The sequence below is a fragment of the Phyllostomus hastatus genome, unplaced genomic scaffold (genome assembly GCF_019186645.2).
Source record: "Phyllostomus hastatus isolate PE091 unplaced genomic scaffold, TTU_PhHast_1.1 phas_contig_40, whole genome shotgun sequence".
In the NCBI taxonomy this organism is placed as follows: domain Eukaryota; kingdom Metazoa; phylum Chordata; class Mammalia; order Chiroptera; family Phyllostomidae; genus Phyllostomus; species Phyllostomus hastatus.
Window position 1 is genome coordinate 91,141,731 of NW_025333872.1, and position 23,611 is coordinate 91,165,341.

The 23,611-nt window shown below is 38.0% G+C and overlaps 1 protein-coding gene across 1 annotated transcript in view; it reads left to right on the forward strand.

The window, feature by feature from the left end:
* Window positions 1-8,086: 8,086 nt before the first annotated feature.
* Window positions 8,087-23,611, forward strand: part of OPRM1 (opioid receptor mu 1) — a 35,293-nt gene continuing 19,768 nt past the window's right edge. Inside the window, exon 1 of the mRNA XM_045843426.1 lies at window positions 8,087-8,397. Coding sequence (XP_045699382.1) covers window positions 8,102-8,397 — 296 coding nt within the window. The 5' untranslated portion in view covers window positions 8,087-8,101. The remainder of the gene's footprint in view (window positions 8,398-23,611) is intronic.

The following is a 23,611-nucleotide window of genomic DNA, read 5'->3' on the forward strand; positions in this document are numbered from 1 at the left end:
GTTCTAAATTACTTCTTTTATTTCAGAAAATAAATTTTACCCTCAAATAATGGAGAATGTAACACTTGCAGCTATATCAAAGGATATGTCAATAATTACAAAGAAGCACAGTTTTAGAGAACATTTTGCTAGAAGTATTATGGGCTACCATTAATAATTCTGTGATTTCTAATCAGGAAATGTTTTAAGAAACACATTTCCATTTATATTCATGTTTAGGTAAATTTCCTTAAAATGTATAAAACACTTGATATATCGTACCCTGCTGAGAACTTTCTGGAGGTAGTCATGCATATATTTATATTTAAGAAGAAGATATTTTAACATGTATATGAAGAAGGGTAAATCCTGTTTTTTGCTTTTGAGGTTCTTACATCTGTTTAGGGAAATAAAATAGATAGGCATTATGGAGACCCTGATATATTAGAATTTTTAGGCTCAGAAAAATTTTTAAATTCAAAATAGGACTATCTGGTTCTTTTAAAATTAGTTTTTAATAGCATATTATCAAGAATGAGCTTGGAAGTTGTGGTTTTCTTGAGTCAAAAGTCTTACTATATGCCTAGAGAAATGGAAAGTAAAACTATAAGCCAAAACAAAAAGAAACTAAGTAATGTTAATCAAAGACATGAACTCAGCTTTCCCCCTAACAAATTTGTTTTTAGTAAAGAAAATTCAAGGATATTTTCCCCATAGGATTTGGAAAGTAAAGGGAGGTTGGAGGAACAAGTGGGGTGATAGATATTGCCCTATGTCCAAATGCATTCTATTCACTGAAAAGAGAAAAAAAAATATGAAGATAGGAATGATCCACAGTTAAAAGCAACTTTTAAAATATACATATTGCTTTCATTTTTGTTGCTGGTGTTGTTGTTTTAATATTTTTTCTTTCTTTTTTTTATTGTTCAGGTACAGTTGTCTCCATTTTCCCCCTACTACCCACCCCACCCCACCCATTCCCCACCTCCCACCCTCAATTCTTTTCCCCTTTGGCTTTGTCCATGTGTCCTTTCAACAGTGTCCTTGATGACACTTCCCCTTTTCTCCCCCATCACCCCCTTTCCCTCCCCTCTGGTTACTGTCAGTTTGTTCTTTATTTCAATGTCTCTGGTTATATTTTGCTTGCTTATTTGTTTTGTTGATTATGTTCCACTTATAGGTGAGATCATATGGTACATATTGCTTTTATTGTTCCTATAGACAAAAGAGTCACAGAAAAGAGAAAAATAAGGCAAGGCTATATTAATACATCTTTCTGAAACTGCAAATGGATGCAGTGGAAAGCTGGACTATGTAGTCCAATGTAATGGGTAAAATTTATACCCACACAGAGTCTAAATGTAAGTTACTGGTAAGTTTATCATAAATTTGTTTTAATTTTATGTTAAAATCAATCAGAGAAAAACAGCAAAAACAAAATTAAAGAAAAATACATGGAAGCTTAATCCTATCAAAAATTCTACAAGTAGGAGTTAATGTCTCTATTTTTAAAGATCTTTTTATTGTTATTCTATTACAGTTGTCCCATTTTTCCTCTTTGCCCTCCTCTACCCAGCCCATCCTCCATTCCCACAGTCAATTCCCACACTGTGGTCCATGTCCATGGGTCATTCATAGATGCTCTTTAACTAGTCCCTTCCCCTTCTTTCCACCATTATCCCCCTCTGCCTCCCTCTGGCCATTATCAGTCTCTTCCATGTTTCCATGCCTATATGGTTCTATTTTGTTTGTAAGTTTATTTTGTTCATTAGATTCCTCTTATAGCTGAGATCATATGGTATTTGTCTTTCACTGACTGGCTTGTCTTTAGAGATTTTATTTATTTTTAGACAGAGGAGAAGGGAGGGAGAAAGAGAGAGAAACATCAATGTGTAGTTGCCTCTCGAGTGCCCCCTACTGGGGACCTGGCCCACAATCCAGGCATGTTTCCTGATGGGAATCGAACTGGCAACCCTTTGGTTTGCAGGCTAGGGCTCAATCCACTGAGCCACACCAGCCAGGGCATTGTCTCTTCAATGTTTTGTCAAAAACACAGCTTCTTTTGTTTCCACGAGTCTGACTAACAGCTGTCAGAGGGGAGGGCATTGGGGACTGGGTAGAATGGTGAAGGAATTAAACAAAGGGAAAAAAGAAAGAAAGAATCATGGACACCGACAACAGTATGGCATTTGTCGGAGGAAAGTGGATGTGTGGGAAGGTAGAAGAGGGAGGGTAAAGGGGGAATAGATGGTGATGGAAGGAGACTTGACTTGGAGTAATAAAGACACAATATGATATACAGATGATGTATCGTAGAACTGTACACCTAAACCTACATAATTTTATTATCAACATTACCCCCAACAAATTCAATTTTTAAAAAATTATAAGTAAATAAAATAAAAATACAACCCCTTAATTTTAATATAAAATATTCAGTAAAATTATTTTTATTACTAAAGGTTCTTAAGGAAAACAATCATCTCACACAAGTGCATTAAGTTCTGAGATTCTTTGTTCTATATCTAGAGTGCATCTAACTATTTGGTCTTTGCTGCTTTCCTGGCAATCAGTTGCTACAAAAATGTTTACAAAAGATCTGCTATATTCCATTACTGTGCCAGTACACATTGTCAAACTAGACATTAAAATCAATTACATGATGGGAAACAATGCTAATCTCCTCACTAAATATTTTTCATTTGGGAAAATAAAGGTTATTTTCCCTTAAAAATATTATGTTTACATGCAATAAGTTTAATGTTGTTATTTGAAGTGAATTGATTAAAAATGTTTTTAATTTTTAATTTCTAACGTGATAAACTTATAAATGTAACCCTCATAAATAAAAGATTTTTTAATTCTCAATAATTTTTAAAAGTATTGTCTTAAAACCAAAAAATATGACAGCTCTTTGTCCAAAGAGAAAGTGATGAGACTAGATTAAAGTAATGGCAGTTATCTGAAGCTGAAATGGAAGAGAAAGGCTCGAATAGTAATGAGGTTCCAGATTTTAAGAAAATATTTAGCTCTGCGAATCACTTAAACTAGCCCTTGGATGAATTATTCAAAAAAGTTGAGTCAGAGTCATAAATACTAGCATCCAGCCCTTAAGAGAATCAAGCCCTTTAAGGTCCATTCTATACCAGTATGAAATACAATGTAAAAATTCCAATAATTCTTGTTAATCTCCAGGCCACATACAACAAGATGTACGAAGCTAAAGGCAAAGGATACATTCTTTCATATATAAGTAGTCCTGCCAAACTCCTTTGAAGTTAATTCCCTTATTTTTATTTTACAGAAGAGAAAACCAAGTATCAGGAAGCATTATAGATACATACATACATACATCTATATATCTCACACGGAAGCAAGTAGCAGGGTTTGGATTTTGAGTTGCTTTGTTATTTAAAGTTAAGGGCTTATACCCACTCTATCCCAGATGTCTTTCTTTTAGGTTTATCAGGTTGAGGTAGTTGTAAAATTTCTCTTTTTTTCTTTTTTGTTTTATTTTTACCTTATAAATAAGGGTAGCTGTTCCAATTCTCTGTATGTTTATGTGACAATACAGTGATCGAGGATAATTTTGTATCCTAATTTGTTTATGTTTTCACTAGTTCTATAAATTTAGATGTTAGATAACAGAAAATATTTGCAAACACATAATATATTATTTTAATAAAACATTGGATATCCCATTTTTTCCTGAACTTTGAACCATTGTAATAGTCTCATGCATAGTATTCATGTCGATGTTCTACATTAATACCTGTTAGTAATGTGTTCCATTAACAGGCAGTCTCAAAAACAAAATCAAGACTAAGCTATTGAAATAAGTGTGGGATGATGGCAATTACATGAATAACTAAAGTCAACATATTTTGAAATTCAAGGAAGAAGAGTAACTTTTAGCACTTGCCTAGATCCATGCTAGCTATTACTAAAAGCATTTCTTTGAAGCCAATATTATTTTGAAAAAAAATGTATGACGTGGACTTAATATCAACGTTAAATTTTGACTGACAGATAAGTTTTTCTTTTTCAAATAGAAAAGCTATGTTAAGCAAGGACTCTCTACATAAAGGCTGAAATTTCTATTATACAAATAATACATAAAGGAAATTAAATGTTATTTGATTAGAATCCATGTTACCTAAAATAGCTAGGCTTGTAGTAAACTGACTCAAGTACTTACAGTTAGTTCACCTCCTTTCACAAGAGACCTGAGATTTCACAGCAGACTTGAGATCACTCCAGTAGAAATTGTGCAATTATGGAAATAGAGAACATCCTATATGGCAGCTAAGATATAATGGAAGCTAGAATTTGAGGTCTTGTGTGCTATGTATTGAGTGGTATTAATTGTTTATTCTTTCACAGCTCTTCCCTGGGTTCCCTAAGGCTATCTTAAGATATTTGAAAGAGAAATTAAACTTGTTCTGCATTTTTCCAAATTGTATATTGAATAGATGTGAGATACAGCGATACAGATGTTAGTAAAATTTAATACTTTCAACAATGTCCAGGAAATCCTGCATTTAAAATAGAGAAATAGTTATCCTTAATGAAACTTAAGAAAGAATAATAGAAAAAGAAAATATCAAATTTCACTTAGAAATATACAGTTGAAGCACAAAGGTCAAATGCCTAGTCCAAACAATAATATTTTTTAAAAAAAATAGAATAAAAAAACAAATAATGTTTCCAGAGAAGTACAATAGGAATTGTGTTGCTTGTTGAGTAATTCCAGAAGAAAAGTCACAAGGCCAGTCTATACGTCTATATACATTTAAGTCCTGGCTGATTAGCAGAATATACAAAGTGTTTTTTTTAAGTATTATCATTAAAGTATTCATAGAAGTGTTTTGTTTTTTAAAACCACCCAGATTAATTTAGATGATGTTATTATCTTAGTCAGTCTGTGCTGCTACAACAAAATACCATAAACAGTGATTTATAAGCAACAGAAATGTATTCCTCATGGTCTGGAGGTTGGAAGTCTGACACCCTGGTGCCAGCACAGTGAGGTTCTGGTGAGGGTTCTCTTCTGGCTCGCGGTCTGCTGTCTTCTCATTGCACCTTCGGTGGAACGACAGCTAGGAGTTTTCTGGAGTTTCTTTTATAAGGGCAGTCATCTCACTCATGAAATCTCTACCGTTGTGACCTAACTACACCCCAAAGACCCCATCTCCTAATGCCATCACATTGGACATTAGGATTTCAACACATGTCTTTTGGGGAGACACAAATATTCAGCCCAATAGCTTTTGTGAAAACCACACTACTTATTTTTCAATTCAATTAAAATATTATATATGTGCATACATACAGAAAGCAAAAGGAAGGGAGTCCACATTGTATTAAGTGCTACGTTGTGAGCAGGCCAGCCCTCAAGAACCTCAGGTGATGTAAAGCTGGGCGGGTAGGACATATGAAGTAGGAAGCATGCCCATAAAAGAGGACACTCACTATGCCAAGAGATTTCTAGATTTGAACCAGGAACTGCATCTAACAAGATATAATATTAAAATTAAAAACCTATACTATTGTACTGAGATCCTTTTAAAACAACCATATGTTCATAGGACAAGAAAAATGTGACTCATCAGGCATAAGAAGCAAGCTCCTTTGTTCAAAAACAATTGCAGCTATGGTTTTTAACTCCACACCTGGTGCAGAGTAGATCTTTAATGAGTATTTGCCAAGCTGACTTGAGTCACGTTTAGGGGATTTTGTCAATACTAAGTCTAAAGAAGAGTCAAGAGACCAATGTAACTTTAAAGTGTGGGTGGGGGTTGGGGGTGATGCGACCTTCCAATAGCTATATTGGTAGAAAGAAGAAGTTTATAGTCTTGCTCAGTTTTTATGGGTCAGACCAAACAGCTATTTTTACCTCTGGAGTCATACTTTAGGAGCAGATAGACAAACTATAAAGTGAACAGATAAAAGACAAAAATATTAGAACAAAAACCCAAAACTATATCGTATAATAAACAACCAAAGGGCTCTGGTTGGTGTAGCTCAGTGGACTGAGTGAGGGCCTGTGAACCAAAGGGTCGCTGGTTCAATTCCTAGTCAGGGCACATGCCTGGGTTGCAGGCCAGGTCCCCAGTATGGGGTGTGCAAGAGGCAACCATACATTGGTGTTTCTCTCCCCCTCTTTTTCCTTCCCTTCCCCTCTCTCTAAAAATAAATAAATAAAATCTTAAAAAAAAAGAAACAGCCAAAGGAAGTAATGTTTAACTTGTAGAAGAAACTACTACATTATTTTCAAAGACATAAAATGTAACAATAATATTTATCATTTATTAAACAACTACTATTACATTATCTCATTTAATCCTAACAGACATGTGAGGTATTATAATTTTTTTTTTACTGTAAGAAAACTGTCACTCAGTGAGGTAATGTAACATATCCAAACTCATACACCTAAAAAGTTTCAAATCTAAGGTTCACAAAATGATTCAACTCCAAGGCCAGGTTTTGTTACATTGTACACATTTGTTGTGCACATGATGTAAATTCAGACTGCTGCTACATGCCCTCAAGAAACTGAACAATGGCAGACAGATTGCATGCAGCTCAGTGTGAGTGAACTGATACATTATTTCATAGGACAAAATATGGTAAGGTATTTTTACTTATGAGTTACCTGTTTTCAAGAAGATGATAAAAAATAATATTAGGATTAAATATTCCTTCCAAACTTCCTAACCCACCCCACTCTCTGCTCCCCAAGAGTATAACTTTCTACAACCAATTGGGGGTATTTAGTGCTTATTGTTAAAAAGTATATACATACACAAATGTACACATGTATAAAAATGAAAACTACCTCAGAATTAGTATTAATTTTACTTCCCCCACCCAAAAATAACCTAATTGGATTGATTTACACATTTATTTCTAAAATAGAAGTATTTATGTACCTGGAAATTAGGTATCATGTCTTAAAATATACAATATTCTTTAAATTTGTGTGGGCCACTACAGTTAAGATATCTAGGAGCTTCCTCCTGAAATTTCCGCACAAGAAAACAGCCTGAGTTAATGCAAACGCTGTTTGGTTTTCGACACCATTTTCCTGAGACTCACACTTGCACATGAGAAGTCTGCAGATAAAACGGGTCATCAATCACTTCAAATGAATCCATGAGATTTAAGATGTGGAGGTTACGCATCACTGTTGGCTGACTTCCCTGGATGCCACCACCAACCCCTGATTTCTGCAACTCGTTCCTGGTGCCTCTGGCCCACAGGACAGAAACCAGAGGCAGCGGGAGCGTCTACGCTAGGAGAAAGCTAGGGACTGGAGGGTAAAATTAATAGGTTCCACCCACGAAAGTTGATACGTTTCTCATTTCTTTTTCGGAGAAAAGGCCACTGTCATTTCAGGCAGGTTTGGAGGGTTGTAAATTCCCATTTGTGACATGCAAAACACAGTTCCCTTTTCCTGGATGTGCAGGGAGGAAAGCTAACGAACAGGGATTGATTGCCCTCTGCCTCAAGTGACTGCGGAAGGCAATAGGGACGGAAGTGGGTTGGGTTGCAGGGGTCGCTCGAGTTGCTTGAGGCCAATGCTCTATCACAGTATATACGGACAAATCTGCGCTGCAAACACAGAGTGATGTCAGCCGCCTTTCTCACGCGTTACTGCTGTCAAAAACTAACTCTCTGGTCGTCTCAGTCCCCACCCTTTCCTCCCAACTCCCTTCTCCATGCTGCTCCTCCTGAGAGGTGTTTGCACAGATGAGTGCCGAGGGCGGGGGAACAACTGGTTGGATCGCGTTGCGCAAAATCCACCCCTTCCCTCCCGTCCCTCCCCTCCAGCCTCCGCGTCCTGCACTGCCCTCCCTCCCCACCCCCTAGCGGTGTGGGTTTGGGGACCAGTCTCTGTCCTACTAGGGTGGGAGGGGGCTGCAAGCGGAGGATAACGTCAGATGCTCCGTGCTCCCCCTCTGCCTGGCGCTCCCATCTGGATCCGCCAGGGGTGGGCTCTGTCAGAGCCGCGGGAGCCCTGGCAGCCGCGGGAGGAAGCGGCTGAGGCGCGCGGAGCCCGAAAAGTCGGTGCGCTCGCGGCTACCTCCCAGCCCGGTCCGGACCGGCCGTCAGCACCATGGACAGCGGCCCCGGCCCCGGGAACGCCGGCAACTGCACGGATCCTTTCGTGCGCTCCGCCAGTTGCGCGGCCGCAGCCCCGAGCCCCGGCTCCTGGGTCAACTTGTCCCACTCGGAGGGTAACCTGTCCGACCCGTGCGGCCCAAACCGCACCGAGCTGGGCGGGGGCGACAGCCTGTGCCCTTCCAGCGGCAGCCCTTCGGTGATCACGGCCGTCACCATCATGGCCCTCTACTCCGTGGTGTGCGTTGTGGGTCTCTTCGGAAACTTCCTGGTCATGTACGTGATTGTCAGGTAAGAAAGGCGCCAGGGCTCCCCAGCGGAGGCTTCGGGGGCTAATAGCGGCGCAAAGGGGTACCTGAGCCTCCAGGCAGAGTGTTGGGCGAAATCCTACTTTTCTATTCCCTCCTTCCTCCCCCCGGTGAAGTAGAACCCAAAATTTCAGAGACGGAGAAGTTGCTCTGGTAAAAGCTCTGAAGCTCTGGCAAAAAAAAAAATGTTCTTAGAGCTCCCTTATACTGCTCCGAAATGGCCCCTGGGCACAATCCCACAGCCCTTTTAGCAGAAGCTGTGGAAACAGTAATTTGCGAATAAGGGGAAAATAGTTGATTTCCTCTACCTGGGGGACGAGGCCGAGTCTCCTTCTCAGTCCTTTTCGGAGATGAACCTTAACAACTTTTTGTGTTCCTGCTGGTTTCCATGCACTTTGCTGTCCGAGGTCGCCACCCTCCTCTTCCCTGGCCAAACCCCACTCCCACCGTCCTGTGGCCACACTCTAAAGGACGTGTGCCTGTGTGTCTCTCCACGGTGTTGCTTTGTTGTAACCAGTATGACGGTTGTGTTGCCTGGGCCGGTTTTCAGGGAGCAGCTGTGGATCAGCCAGGGGCGTCACACACTGAAATGGGTTCAGGGGAGGTGCAGGGTACACTGTTTCACCGCCTCCAAAGGGGGAACCAGGTAGACGCGTCTCTAAGCAGCATCAAACTATTATATAGGAAGTTGTAATGATTGTTCTTAAAAAAATAAAAAGTGTCTTTATCCTGGGAAATTCTTTCAAAGGAGTTTGTGGCCCATTTTCTGTTTCCCAGATGCCCCAGGTTTACTTGGCAAAGAGTGTGCCAGCTCTCAATATGAGTTGAGATGGCTGTAGATTGTGTTAGTATTAGTGTTACTGTTGATGGGTGTACTCAAAATCCACAGGTTAATATGGACGACCATACCATCAATCTTGTTAAAGTAAATAAAGAATTTAACACTTTCAAATGGTCCCTGAATTAAGATGTTCTTCCTACAAAGAGAGGTTCTATTTGTTCTATGTATGTAGTGAACATGGAATTTTCATGTTTAGCTCCAATATTTGCTTCATCTATTCAGCAAATATTGCAGATTTTAGGGGGCATTTTTAATCATTTAACAATTTCTTTTCTTCATTATGCTTTCATTATCTATGTACTGCATGTAGCTTGTGATCAATTCTTTATACTTATATATCTCATTTCTTTAATTATGATTATTAAACAGTAATACTAATATCCCTGATCTTTTGATGAAGAGTAAGATAAGTAGTGTCTCTGACAAAACAGCACCATCTATTGAGAAGAAAGCTAACAACAGAAGATAAGGCAGGAAGGCAATCAATGGAAGAATTCATTTTTACAAACATTTACTTTTTAAAAATTTGTTATAATAAACATTTTATTTACTTACATAGTCTAATACAAAGACTTGTGCCAAAGATAAAAACTGTGTCTCACTTTGAATTTATGATAATCAAATCATAATTAAAGGTCTGCCTTATGAAGAGAAAATATGTTTCTCATTTTCCTAAGAAAATTCATGGAATCAAAAGCTTATAGGACTGGAAGGGGCCCTAGAGATTATCTAGGCTGGGTGAGTCAACTGAGGCACAGAAAACATAAATGATTTCTCCAAGGACAGATAGTTTATTACTTCAATACCACTGAATCTCTCTGGCCAGTATAATTTTCTGTTCGTTAGAGCAGCAAAGCATGATTTTGGTTAATTATATAAAAGATTGACAGAGTAGGTTAAGTTACCAGTAATAATGTGGAAATAATAAATTTCTCCATATATATCTCTGGAATTCTGGAGAATAAAGGACAAAGAGAGATTACCAAGACCTCTAGAAATTCTGCCATCTAAAATATTATATTTATTCTCTCTTTTTTGGTGTTTTCCTCATCATTTTTCTTGCCCCCAGTTCATGCTTTTCAATAAATAGACAGCCAACAAAGCATCAGCTGGCTGTGAAATAAGCAAATTGGTCTTATTCTGGAGTTTAATAGATTTCTGATTTGGTGAGTTTATCTTAAAAGGATTACCTCTGACCTCTTAATGACTTGGAAAATGATGGTGACATTTTAGCTTACTGAGAACAAGATATTATGCTTTACTTCTCTGTACTGAAAGTTCTACCAAAAAATGCCAGTAGGATTTCAAAGGTCACCACAAACACCAACCTGTGGCAAGTCAAGTGTTTAATCCAAGGTTGGGTAGCCCCCTGAGAATATTACTGTGAAACAGAAAAGACATTTCAGAGACCGATGAAGTGATGAGGGAAGTAACTGGGAATTGCAGAAAGTATGTCTTGTTTAGCTGAGAATATTTAACTGGACTGTTTCCAGGCTGTGTTTTTTTCTCTACAAAATGATTAGTTCAGGGATAGTATTATGTCTTTTAAAAGGAAGATGAGGCTAAGGGACATCAACTATATGGTGATAGAAGACTAGACTTTCTGTGGTCCAATGAGCACGCAATGCAATACATAGATAATGTATTGTAGAATTGTACACTTGACACATAATCTTATTAACCAATGTCATTCCAATAAATTTAATGAAATTTTTTGAAAAATATAAGTATAATGCTGCATCTTTTAAAGTTGACATAAAATGCTCAGTTCCTGTTATTATTTAAAATTTAATAGGTACTTTTAAATGGTCAAGTAGTTACAGTTTTCTAACCCAATTAAGGAAATATTTATTAGAATATTTAGTACAAAAATAGCCCTGGCTGGCATAGCTCAGTGGATTGAGCGCGGGCTGCAAACCAAAGCATTGCAGGTTCGATTCCCAGTCAGGGCACATGCCTGAGTTGCAGGCCACATCCCCAGTGGGGGCCATGTGAGAGGCAACCACACATTGATGTTTCTTTCTCTCTCTTTCTCCCTCCCTTCCCCTTTCTAAAAATAAATAAAATCTTTAAAAAAAGAAAAAATAGCTGGAAATTCAGGTGCCATAATTAATGCTTTTCTGCTCTGTGTCTCAACTTCACCATCGTCATTTCATCAATACCTCAAAACAGTATAACAAGCAGGATTCTTAGTTGGTGCTCATCTAAGAAACATAAGGGAGGAAAAAAGATAGAAGCCAAAGAACATACATGGACAACCCATGGACAGGAACTAAAGGGAGGGTTGCGGGTGGGAGGGGGTGTGCAGGGAGGAGGGGAATAAAGGGGGGGGAATAGGAAAGCTGTAATAGCATAATCGATAATATACATTAAAAAATAAAAAAATGAAAAGAAAAAAAAAAGATAGTGTTATCTGACCTACAGATTTCAAATCAAAATGTTAAATGATGGAATACTATAACTGTTCATCACCTGAAGGCTTTTTGGTTTTTTTTTTGTTTGTTTTAAAGAAAAATTTTGCAGGATAATATTATAAAACTACCACAAAGATTCTGGGAAACATGGTGATAAAATATTATTAAATGTAGCAATCATTTACAATGGGATGATAGTATATTATTGTCGGGAATATTTAAAGAAAACAATCCAAATAATGCACAAAGTTATAGTTACGAGGAGTGTTTCACTTATTGAAAACATCTAATTAAAATGTAGAATTAACCATAACTGTAAAACTTATGTAGTCCTAAGTGTGCTTATTTTGTGAGACTTTTTTTCCAAAACGATTTGATCATGTAGTCATGGCCATGGTATGCAGACACTGTTGGGAAAAAAAGTAGGAGCTAGAAAGTCTTGTATCTCTCTGGAAGCTCTAATAAAGAGCACCACCTGAAATTGCCTTCATTTTTAAGATTGCTTCTCAATTTGACTAGATAAACTCTTAATATGACTAGTTATCAGAGAAGAGTACTTAAATGTATGCATGATGTTATTGTAATTTTTCTTTCACTAAAAGTATTTTTTACTTTAAATCAAGTTTTATGAGCTTACACTGGCTCTACATACTAAATCTTCTATTCAGGGTCAAGCTACAAAATGATCAGTCACACTTGATAGAAACAGAAGTACAAATTTTTCACTCAATTCAGATATAAGTAGCTTAGAAAATAAGAAATAATAATTTTATTTAGTTTAAGGATATATATGTATGTATTTATATATATACATATGAATTAATTTGAATGCATATGTCACTGAATATGGTCACTAGTGATTTTTATAAAATAAAAAAGGTTAATAGTTCATTTAGAGCCCTGGCTGGCATAGCTCAGTGGATTGAGTGCAGGCTGGGAACCAAAATGTCCCAGGTTTGATTCCCAGCCAGGGCACGTGCCTGGGTTGCAGGCCATAACCCCCAGCAACCGCACATTGATGTTTCTCTCTCTTTCTATCTCCCTCTCTTCCCTCTCTAAAAATAAATAAATAAAATCTTTTAAAAAAGTAGTTCATTTAGAAACTGAAATACTTATAAAACCCATTTTCTTTTTTTTAACAATAAAATATCCAAGTTAGGGTATTTCTAACTAAATGAAAAATAACTTCTAAATAAAATTCTGTTCTTAACATAATAGCTTACCATCAAAACATAAAAATTCAATGGGATGCCTACTACTTCTCAATAGAGAGCTTCTAGTATCAACTATTACAATTTAAACTTTAACCGCTCACTCCAACACAGTTGCTAATGCTGTTGGGAACAACTGTTCCTCAGCATGTCCTGAGAACACTAAATTGCTTTTAACTTTTTATATTGAAAAAAGTGTCTTTGTCATTTATATAGAGTTATCATTGAGTTTCTTTTCCTTCTCTCCTTTCTTTTCTGAAAGAATGAGGTATCTTAGATTTTATGAAGTATTCCCAACATAAAGGAATGTATAGAGAATAATAGAAGATTCTTCATCTTTAAAAATTGATATTTATAATTAGATATAATTATATCCTAATTTGTATATGTACACACAGACATGTCCTTTAGTAATATACAATATATTGGGTTGGCCAAAACATTTATTTAGTTTTTTCCATAAAATAAAGGACACATTTTTCATTTTCACCAATAACTTCATTGATTTGGATATTTTGAGTATGTTGGCTGTCTCCTGCATGGTAGAACATGGGTTGTTCCCAGCATCTCCGTTTGATCACTGTCAGTTTGACCAGTTTGATCGCTAGTCTACCAGACCACAGAGCGTCATCCACTGAGAAATCTCCAGCATGACGTCTCACAAACTACGTTTTTTAACTTATGTTTTATTGTTTTTTCTATTATAGTCATCCCAATTATTTCTCTTTTGTCTTCCTCTACCCAGTCCACTCCACTTGCCCACAGTCACGCCCCTCTCCATTGTGTGTGTCCATGAGTCATTTCGACATGTTCGACAAGACACAGCACCTTCTCCATACACTGCATAAATTGGTTTTTATTTTTCACTTCAGTTGCATTTTCACCCTGCTTGAAATAATAAAGCATAATATGCTGAATATGTTGTGTATTTTCTTCCATCTTCAACATTAAAATGGCTACACAAAATTCACCAGTTTTGATAAGTTTTTCTTTAAACGCATGCTGATATGACAGCTGTCACAATACAATCTAACAAAATTGTTTCAAATGAAGTTAAAGACATCTAAGTTCTACTAGAGCCACCTAACGAAAATATTTTTCTAAAAAAACAAACTTTTCTGCTAAAGCAATATATCGCATATTATACATAACAATATACAAGGTATGTCCTAAAAAAATCCAGCCGTTATTAATCTAATGAGAATGGTTTACATGTCATCGATGTAACCTGGCAGCCAAAGAGAGTGGACTGGAATGTACATGCATGAACAATGATGACTTCATTATACTAGTTGGTGGGGGTGGTAGATGCCATAGAGTGAGCATGTATACTGTGTGGCCAATGACTGAGCAAGGACAGCAATAAATCTGCATCAAATTTTGCATTAAGCTTGAACATTCCTCTGAGGACACTATTTGGATAATTCAGAAGGCCACGGCTATGAGCAACTGGTGACTGTCAGCTTCATCACAATGCACCTGCCCGTGCGCGACATCTTGTGCAGAGGTTTTTGGCAAAACTTCAAATCGTCCAGGTGACAGCCATCCTACAGCCCAGATCTGGTTTCCTGGAACTTCTGGCCTTTCCAAAACTGAAATCACCTTTGAAAGGAAAGAGATTTCAGGCTGTCAATGAGATTCAGAAAAATATGATAGGGCAGCTGATGGTGATTGGAAGAACTGTGTGAGGTCCCAAGGTGCCTACTTTGAAGAGGACTAAGGCATCATTGTCCTATGCATAATGTTTCTTGAATCTTATATCTTTGATAAGTGTCTCTATTTTTTATATTACATGGTTGGACACTTTCTAGAGAGACTTTGTATAATATTGTTTATATACACATATATAATATGTAACAGATAATTACATAATAATATATAAAATATATGATGCATAATATATAAGAAGCATTCTTTTTAATTATATTTTATTGATTATTCTATTAAGGTTTTCCCAATTTCCCTTCTATACCACTCTTGACCTGATAGCCCACCTTCCTCCAGCAATCTCCCCTTAGTTCATGTCCATGGGTTGTACATATAAGTTCTTTGGTTTCTCCATTTCTTATACTATTCTTAACATCTTCCTGTCTATTTTGTACCTACCAATCATGTTTCTTAATCCCTGCATTTTTCCCCCATTCTCCCTCTTCCCCCATCCAGCTAGTAATACTCCAAATGATCTATGATTCTGTTCTTGTTCTAGTTATTTGCTTAGTTTGTTCTTTTAGATTCAGTTGTTGATAGTTATGAATTTGTTGCCATTTTAATATTCATAGTTTTAATCTTATTTTCCTTAAGTAAGTCTCCCTAACATTTCATGTAATAGTGGCTTGGTGATGATGAGCTTCTTTAGCTTTACCTTGTCTGGAAAGCACTTTATCTGCCTTTCCGTTCTAAATGATAAATTTGCTGGATAGAGTAATCTAGGTTGTAGGTCCTTGCTTTTCATCACTTTGAATACTTCTTGCCTGCAAAATTTCTTTTGAGAAATCAGCTGATAGTCTTAAGGGAACTCCTTTATAGGTAACTCTCTGCTTTTCTCTTGCTGCTTTTAAGATTCTCTCTTTATCTTTAACCTTTAGCATATTAATTAAGATGTATCTTAGTGTGGTCCTCTTTGGGTCCAACTTGTTTGGGACTGTCTGTGCTTCCTGTACTTGTATGTCTGTTTTCTTCAGCAAATTAAGGAAGTTCTTTCATTATTTTTTTTCAAATAGGTTTTCAGTTTCTTGCTCTTCCTCTTCTCCTTCTGGCATCCTTATGATTCAGATGTTGGTATATTTGGAGATGTCCCAGGGGCTTCATCTACTATCCTTTTTTTTTCTGAATTCTTGTTTCTTCTTGCTGTTTTGGTTGAATGCTTATTTCTTCCTTGCGTTCCAAATCATTGCTTTGAATGCCACTTCCTCCCCTTCACTGTTGGGTCCTATAGATTTTTCTTTATTTCACTTAATGGAGTCTTCATTTCTTCCTTTATGTTGTTGCCATACTCGATGAGTTCTTTAAGCATCCTGATCACCAGTGTTTTGAACTCTGCATCTGTAAAGGTTGGTTATCTTTATTTTGTTTAGTTCTTTTTCTGGGATTTTGTTCTGCTCTTTCATTTGGGCCATATTTCTCTGTCTCTCCAATATGGCAGCCTCCTTCTGTTTGTGTCTGTGTACTAGGTAGAGTTGCTTTGACTCCCTGTCTTAGTAACATGGCCTATGTAGAAAACATACCTGTAAATTGTGTGGGGCAGAGCCTTAGGTAATCGCCAGGGCAGAACAACCTGTTTCACCACTTGTGGCTCTGTGTGGGAGGAGGGCTCAGAGAGGGGACAGTGTCACTACCTGGCTTTAGGAGGTTTTCCCAGCACTTGTCCCATTTCAGTCACTTTACCCACTTCTCATATGAGATGGGTGCCCCTCCAGCTGTTTCCCTGGTATTGAATCCCAGAGTGGGTGGGTTCGCATATGTTTTAAGACTGTTCTGGACCTCAAGTGGAGTCTCCTGAAAATTCAGCAGTTTTTTTTCCACTACCCCAACCCCCACTGGATTTTACAGGCAGCAGTTATGGGGATTTATTTGCCCAGAGCTGGAAAACTGGCCTGTGCAGTATGGCCTGGGGCTGGGATCACTCACTCTCAACATATCCTCCCTGATTTTTATCCACCACACGTGACTGTGGGACCACCTGTTCTGCCACTGCTGCTGCTCCACGCCATACCACGTCTGTTTCCTCGCCTCTCCACATGTCTCCACATCTCTGCCCCTCCTACACACCTGGGTGAATGAGGCTTCTTGAAATCCATGGCTGTTGGACTTCTACACAGTTCGATTTTCTGAAAATTCTGGGTGTTATTTGTTTTGACTATTTAGTTGTAATTCTCTCTGTGGTTGCACAAAGAGGTGAAGTGTGTCTACCTCTGCCTCCATCTTGACCAGCAGTCAAATAGAAGCCTTCTCTACTCTCACTTCATATTGCCTGCCCAAATACTGTCACTATTGTAAATGTGACAGTCATTATTCACATGCATTTTTTTGAACCTTTATTTCATATGTGTTTCCACAAACCAAATATAATCTTTGCCCTGACTGGCGTGGCTCAGTTGATTAGAGCACCATCACATAAACTGAAAGGTCACAGTTCTAGTTCCTGGTCCAGGCACATGCCTAGGTTGTGGGTGCAGCCCCCAGTTGACAGGCAACTGATCAATGAATGTTTCTCACATTGAGGTTTCTCTCCCTCTCTTTCTCCTTTCCTACTCCCCTCTCTAACATCAGTAAGCCTCAGGGGAGGACACACACACACACACACACACACACACACATACACACACACACACATACACATATATTCTTTAAACATATTCTCCAAAGTAAATATATTAAATATTTATACCTTACATCAGTATTAATACACTTAGTTTTACTATTTGCCCAGAGTCGTTCTACTTCCAGCAGATCAATCAGGGACAGAAACAAGATGTCAAACAAAACAACAAAAAGACAAAACAGACAGAACTGAAGCCATTAACTTTCCTGAATACTTTTCACTTATCTCCAAATATGTGTTAAAAATTATTATTATTATAAGTATTTCTCTGTGTTTTCCCAAACTAATTAATATTTTATTAATATGTAAATATAATATTCAGGAAAAAAATTTTGCTGGAGCAAGCATTATGCTCATAAATATAACCAAGAAATAATTTTTCTACTTCTATAATGGGACATAAAAAATTATTGGTTTCTACTTCACAATGTCATTCATATGACAAATGCTGATGATGTTCACTTTGGGATTTTGATCCTCTTAGAGGACCTTCCACATGAAAGCAGAAAATGTTATATCTTCTAGTATTCCACTTTAGGTTGAATTGAAATCGAATTGTTTTAGTCATCAAGAAAAGATAAACTCATTACAATGAGTAATGTACAACAATAAGGCATTTTTGAAGCCTTCATATTTGCTAATATTGTTTTAAAAATCTGTCATTTTCCCATGGTTTTACAAAATATCACTTGGTAATCCTTGAAGCCTTGATCTACAACTATCTTTCTGTGGCAGCTAAGAACTTCAGACTTTCAAAGTGGAGCACCGGGACTGTATATTTGTCTAATATTGTGTGATTTGGAGTGTTCAGAGAGTCTTCAAATGTAAATTCTGAGTCAGACAATCCCTTCAGTTCACTCTGGTGTTCATGTATATTTAGCCTTTACGACTTCAGACATGAACAGTGAGTTGTGCCAGTGGACTGACATCAGCAAATGATAAACTCAAACACACACACACACACACATGCTCTCTCTCTCTCTCTCTCTCTCTCTCTCTCTCTCTCATATATATATATATATATATATATGTGTGTGTGTGTGTGTGTGTGTGTATATATATATATACACATGTATGCAAACTTTGAACAGGGAATAGACTGTTACTCTTATAATTTAAATATAGAGAGTAATATTTTAAAAAGTGAAAACCCAAAAGGTTAATAGGTTGAGTCTCATCCTTCATAGTAGTTATGGTCTATAAAGTCACCATGACTTCTTCAAATTTATTGTCACAATTGTTCTACCAGGATGCTGGCGTTATGAAGATGTAAAGGGCAGACACGTGAAAACTCAGGTCCTAAAATAGTTCTCATTAATGGTAATGACAAGGTAATTGATTTTCTAACTAGTAAACTAGTATTTTTTTTCTAATTTTGCCTAATTTCTTAGTTGATTTTTAGAAAAATCTATGCACTTAATTATCAAAAACATAATCATTATTAACTTATTCTACAAGAATGATATGATACTTCACTCAGTACAAAAATGCTAATCTTCACTTCAGTGTGCTTGCTTATATAATGCGTATTATTCCACAGTATATTTTATTAAATTATTTCTGTTTTATGGCTTGGGATTAAAAAACAACCAAGCTCCATATACATAATTATATGATTGGGATTATTATATATGACTATATATAATATTAAAATTGGTTTTATATATATGTAGGAAACCACTTTTAGCTGATACGCTATTAACAGCAGTAGTTGGCCAAATCTGGCCCATAAGCTATCATCTGCCAAACTCTGGTACAGAATAGATAAATAACAGTTATGTCTTTATGGTGGTCATGCAGTGAGAACGTATTGCCTTCTTTGGCAAATTTGATTGCATGCTGTTGTTTAACAGAGACAACGCATTTGTAAAAATAGCCTATTGCCACATTACAGTATTTCTCAATATGACAATATTGCAATACAAATGTCAAGTTTAACACAAACAAGGAGAGTCATTTTAGATTATTGTGACAGAGGATACCGCTTTTCTGAAACTGATGTTGAAGTTGGGTTGAATTAGTAATCACACAGGATTGTCTCTGTTTCACCCCAGGTCCCGACCTTCAATTCCCAGTACTTTGTTTGACCCAGATGAGTCACAATTTTCATTACCACCCTTAGCCAGTGATGAGGGTCGGTGCTTACAAAGGAGCATCTCTGAAAATTTTTCTTTATTGGATATGATTTGTGGTTATCTTATATCAGTGCAATTTTCTAGGCTTTCTCACAGTATTTTCATCTTCAATCATTTAAAGCTTTCAGGAAAAATTGTAAGCGTCATCTGCAAATTCATATTAACTTCTTAGCAAATGTAAAATCTGATTTCAAAAACACCTTGCACACCAGCCGCCCTGCACCCATCCCTTGTACCCAGGTGGTGACTGGCAGCTTCATCTCACTCAACCTCTCTTTATGCCCTTCCAAGCACAAAAAGCTTGATTTTTTTCCTCTTCTTTACAACTTACATAAGCGTCTCGTTTGTGAAAAAAATTGTTTTCTGCAGTTTTCAAAAGTTGCTTTAAAATGCTATTTCTTGTGTTTTACAACTGGGACTGTCCAGCTGGATAAAGAACACCTGGGCAGGCCAAGGTGTCCCACGGTGTTTAAGACCCTCCGGCTTCTTATCCATGTTTTTGCTCGATGACTTCCTCAACACTCACTGAAGTCTCTTTCCTGCCTGACTTCGCACCTTTTGTTCACTCTGTCCGTCTCCAAAGGACTGCTATTTGATGAGTGGTACTCAGGAAAAACCTTCTGGCGTGTACAAGAATTCTTTAAAGTAGCCAGATCTCCACCAGGTTTGAGTTTGCAAGGAGAGCCTCGTTAAGGAGAGTGTTAATTGGATGATAGGTAGTCCGGCTAAAGAATGCTGCAGTTTCCAAAATCTCTGCAGTGAGAACTGGATCTAAATTCTAGCCAGGAACCAATAAAGGGTAAAATGAGTAACAGAATGGGACTTGCCCTCCAAAGAGCTCATGAAACATCAAGCTATTGCTTAAATCCTTGCAACACACTGATGCATAGAAGAAGACCTCCCAAATCTTCCATTTCAGTGTTTCTCAGTCTTGGCTGCTCCTTAGAATCACCTGGGAAGCCTTAAAGAAAAATAATAAAAACTCACCTGGGCCCAAGGCTGATTGAATCAGAATCTCTGGAGGTAGCGTCTGGGCATCAGTAGGTCTAAAACCTCCCCAGGTAATTTTAATGTGAAGCCAAGATTGAGAAGCACAGATACGAACAAGCCTATCCATTTTGTGGGTAAGAAAACTGAATTCTGTTTGGCAAGGAGTTTTAGGAGGTTTATCCCCATGTTTTGCTCCTCTAAACTTTAGGAAGCTGTTCATAGAATAAGTAGTCAATTAAACTATCTCTCACAAAAAAAAAACCTAAAGCTCAAGGAGTTCTAAAAGTTCCCTGGAGCCCTGGCTGGCGTAGCTCAGTGGATTGAGCATGGGCTGCAAACCAAAGCATTGCAGGTTCGATTCCCAGTCAGGGCACATGCCTGGGTTGTAGGCCATAGCCCCCAGCAACCACAGATTGATGTTTCTCTCTCTCTCTCCCTCCCTTCCCTCTCTAAAAATAAATAAATAAAATCTTTTAAAAATCATTTTTAAAAACATTTCCTTGAAACCAGCCAGCTGGCCAATAAGCCCTCTGCATAGCAGGCACAAGGGAGGGGACAGCGTGCTACACCTGGAACGAGAAGACTCACGTCTGCATCTCTGCCCCTTCCTAGTTACCATCATCACATCACCTTCCTAAATCTCACGTTCATTTGCACTGAAGGAGTAATCATCATGTTTAAGCTCACAGGGATTTTAGGCCCCAATTAGATATGATACATGGAAGTGGGTGGTTCACTCTGAAAGGGCTACATCATACCGGGACTTCCGCTGGCTTCTCTCCCACTGAGAATTATCTTCCCTCCAACTGGGCTCACACCATCCGCAAGCTGGATCTCGTCCTCCGCCCAGTGCTTTGGCCTTCCCATGGGTCCGATACACTATCTGTCCTCGTATTTGGAAACACAGTTTATCCTTTTGGAATCACAATTTTGCAGAAGCAAAGCAAAGCTTTGCCTGGGTGTCACTGCTGTTATTCTCCACTCCAGTCCACTCCCTCCCTCCCAGTACACTGGGTCATCCCCCAGGCATCTTGCTGGCAGCCAGTGTGGCGTGAAAAGAATTCGAAGGGTGGAAAACTGCAACTTACTGGGTTCCCTATCCACAAGTTCTTTTTGTATTGTTCAATGAATTCGGTGAAGAAAAAAGACAAACCAATTATTTGGGGGCGGGGGGGAATTGCTATTTTCGTTACTTAAGTGTTTCTCATTTAAATTGGTATTAAAGTGAAAGCATCTCAAACAGACTCTAAATCTAAAATTCAAAGCATCTAAAACAGAATCTAAGTTAACTAATGACCTCATGTGATAAAACTCTTTTTTTTTTTTCTCAGCAGAGTAGTTGATTTGAATTAGAAGAAATAACTCATAGTAATGATGTTCTCTGAGCACTAACTTTGGAAACTTAGGTTTGAAAAACACCACCCCCGTGACAAGCCGTGGGTTCTATTGTCACAGTACCACTGATCACAGTAAAGTTGGTGACAAAGATAGAGCATGAATTAATGGTGATACACTGAGTCTGGGTGCGTGTGTATGACTAACACTTTCATTATGGATTTTTCCAGGACTTGCAAAGCAATGTTTGTCAACTTCCTAAACCAGAGTAGTAACCTCTAAAATAAAGCAAATGCAGGATACAAAATAACATCCTTGAGGCGTGCAGTGTTCCTGAAAACCAGGCGTATCCCCAGGATAGAAGGTGTGCAGAACAAGGACAATGAAGGAGGCCTTTTATCCTTCTGAGCATTTTTTCACTGAACACTGAGTTCAGTGTCAGGGAAAGGTTAAGTATTGTTAAGGTTAAGGGGGTGTATTAACTATGAATTGGAAAATGCTACTGGGAGTGTAACCTGAACATCAGAACCCGACTGTGCCTGCCAAGAGAACAAGGGAAATTATTACCGACATTAAAATTTCGTACTTACTCAGCCCCCATTGTCTCTGAAAAGGAAAGCACATGGGTTGAATGAAATTAAATCTGAGCGTGCCTCTGGTGGTGCTGGCAATCTAAGGCCCCTGAAGTCCGGGGTGCTACTGAAAGCAGACACAATAATTGAGATCCTTCCAAAAGCCTTTCCTCCTGACAACAAAAGGAGGCTTATTTTACTCATTTGTAAAATATACAAAACATGTATCTAAAGGAATAAAGATCATGCCTTTAAGTTTATTATGAGTTTAGTTGTTCATTACAGAAAGTAATTTGATTTTCATAAAATGTTTTTGAGTGTAGACAGGGAAAAATGTTAATCAAACTGATATTAACGAAGATAAGCCCGAGACTCATTTATTTTTTTTGCTGTGTTTGCTGAACACTAACTAGATACAAAGCACTTTCCTAGAAGCTCCAGCTGTACAGTCCCACCTCTCCCCAGAAGTACAGTCTGGTGGAGAGGAAAATTAAATGGCGCCACCAGTTGGTAAGGGTCAAGGATTGCACTATAATAAGTAGCCTGGTGTTCTGGAACTGCACGGTTGGAGAAACATCGTCCCCATGGCTTATCACAATTACTGTCATTCATCTCCCTCCATCCCCAAGCCCAGAAATGGGGGAACTTATGATTTGTCTCCATCCAATTTTCCAAATTTTGCTAACGGTGTTATTTACGTCTCAGAGACAAGAGAGAGAAAACGTGGGAGGAGAGGGCCTGGGTTAATTTTCATAAAAATAACAAAAGAGAATTTTATTGACCATAATTTACAAGTGTTTCTCAAAGCAGATATAATAAACGTTTTACAAAGTGTAAGTATAATGCAATGAAATGGTGGAGTATTCAGTACAAGGGATTCTGAGGGAAAAAATCCCAAGAATCACTGATTGACGAGGCCGAAATGACAGCCAGTCTGTCTCTGGACACCCTGTCACAGGCAGCAGAGGGCGCAAGCTGAGGGCAAGACCTGAAAGTCTGTTCTTTAAAATCACCATCCTTTTGTGGAATTTGAAGTATAAGTGTCAAAGGAGGAATCCATGCTGTCTTTTGAAAAAGAACCACCGCTCTAAACAGAGCTTCCTGCCTGCTAACAAATATGTCACATTTCCACAAAAGACATTGGTACATTGGGACTTGAGGCAATGACACAAAGCTTCCATTAAAACATAGAAACGAACAAAATAAACAGGCAAACAGAAACAGACTTACAGCTAGAGAACAAACTGATGGTTGCCAGATGGGACAGGGTATGGGGGACTGGGGGTAAAAGGGGCAGGAATTAAGAAGTACAAATGGGTAGTTACAGAGGAGTCATGAAACTCTATAGTACAGCATAGGGAATACAGTCAGTAATATT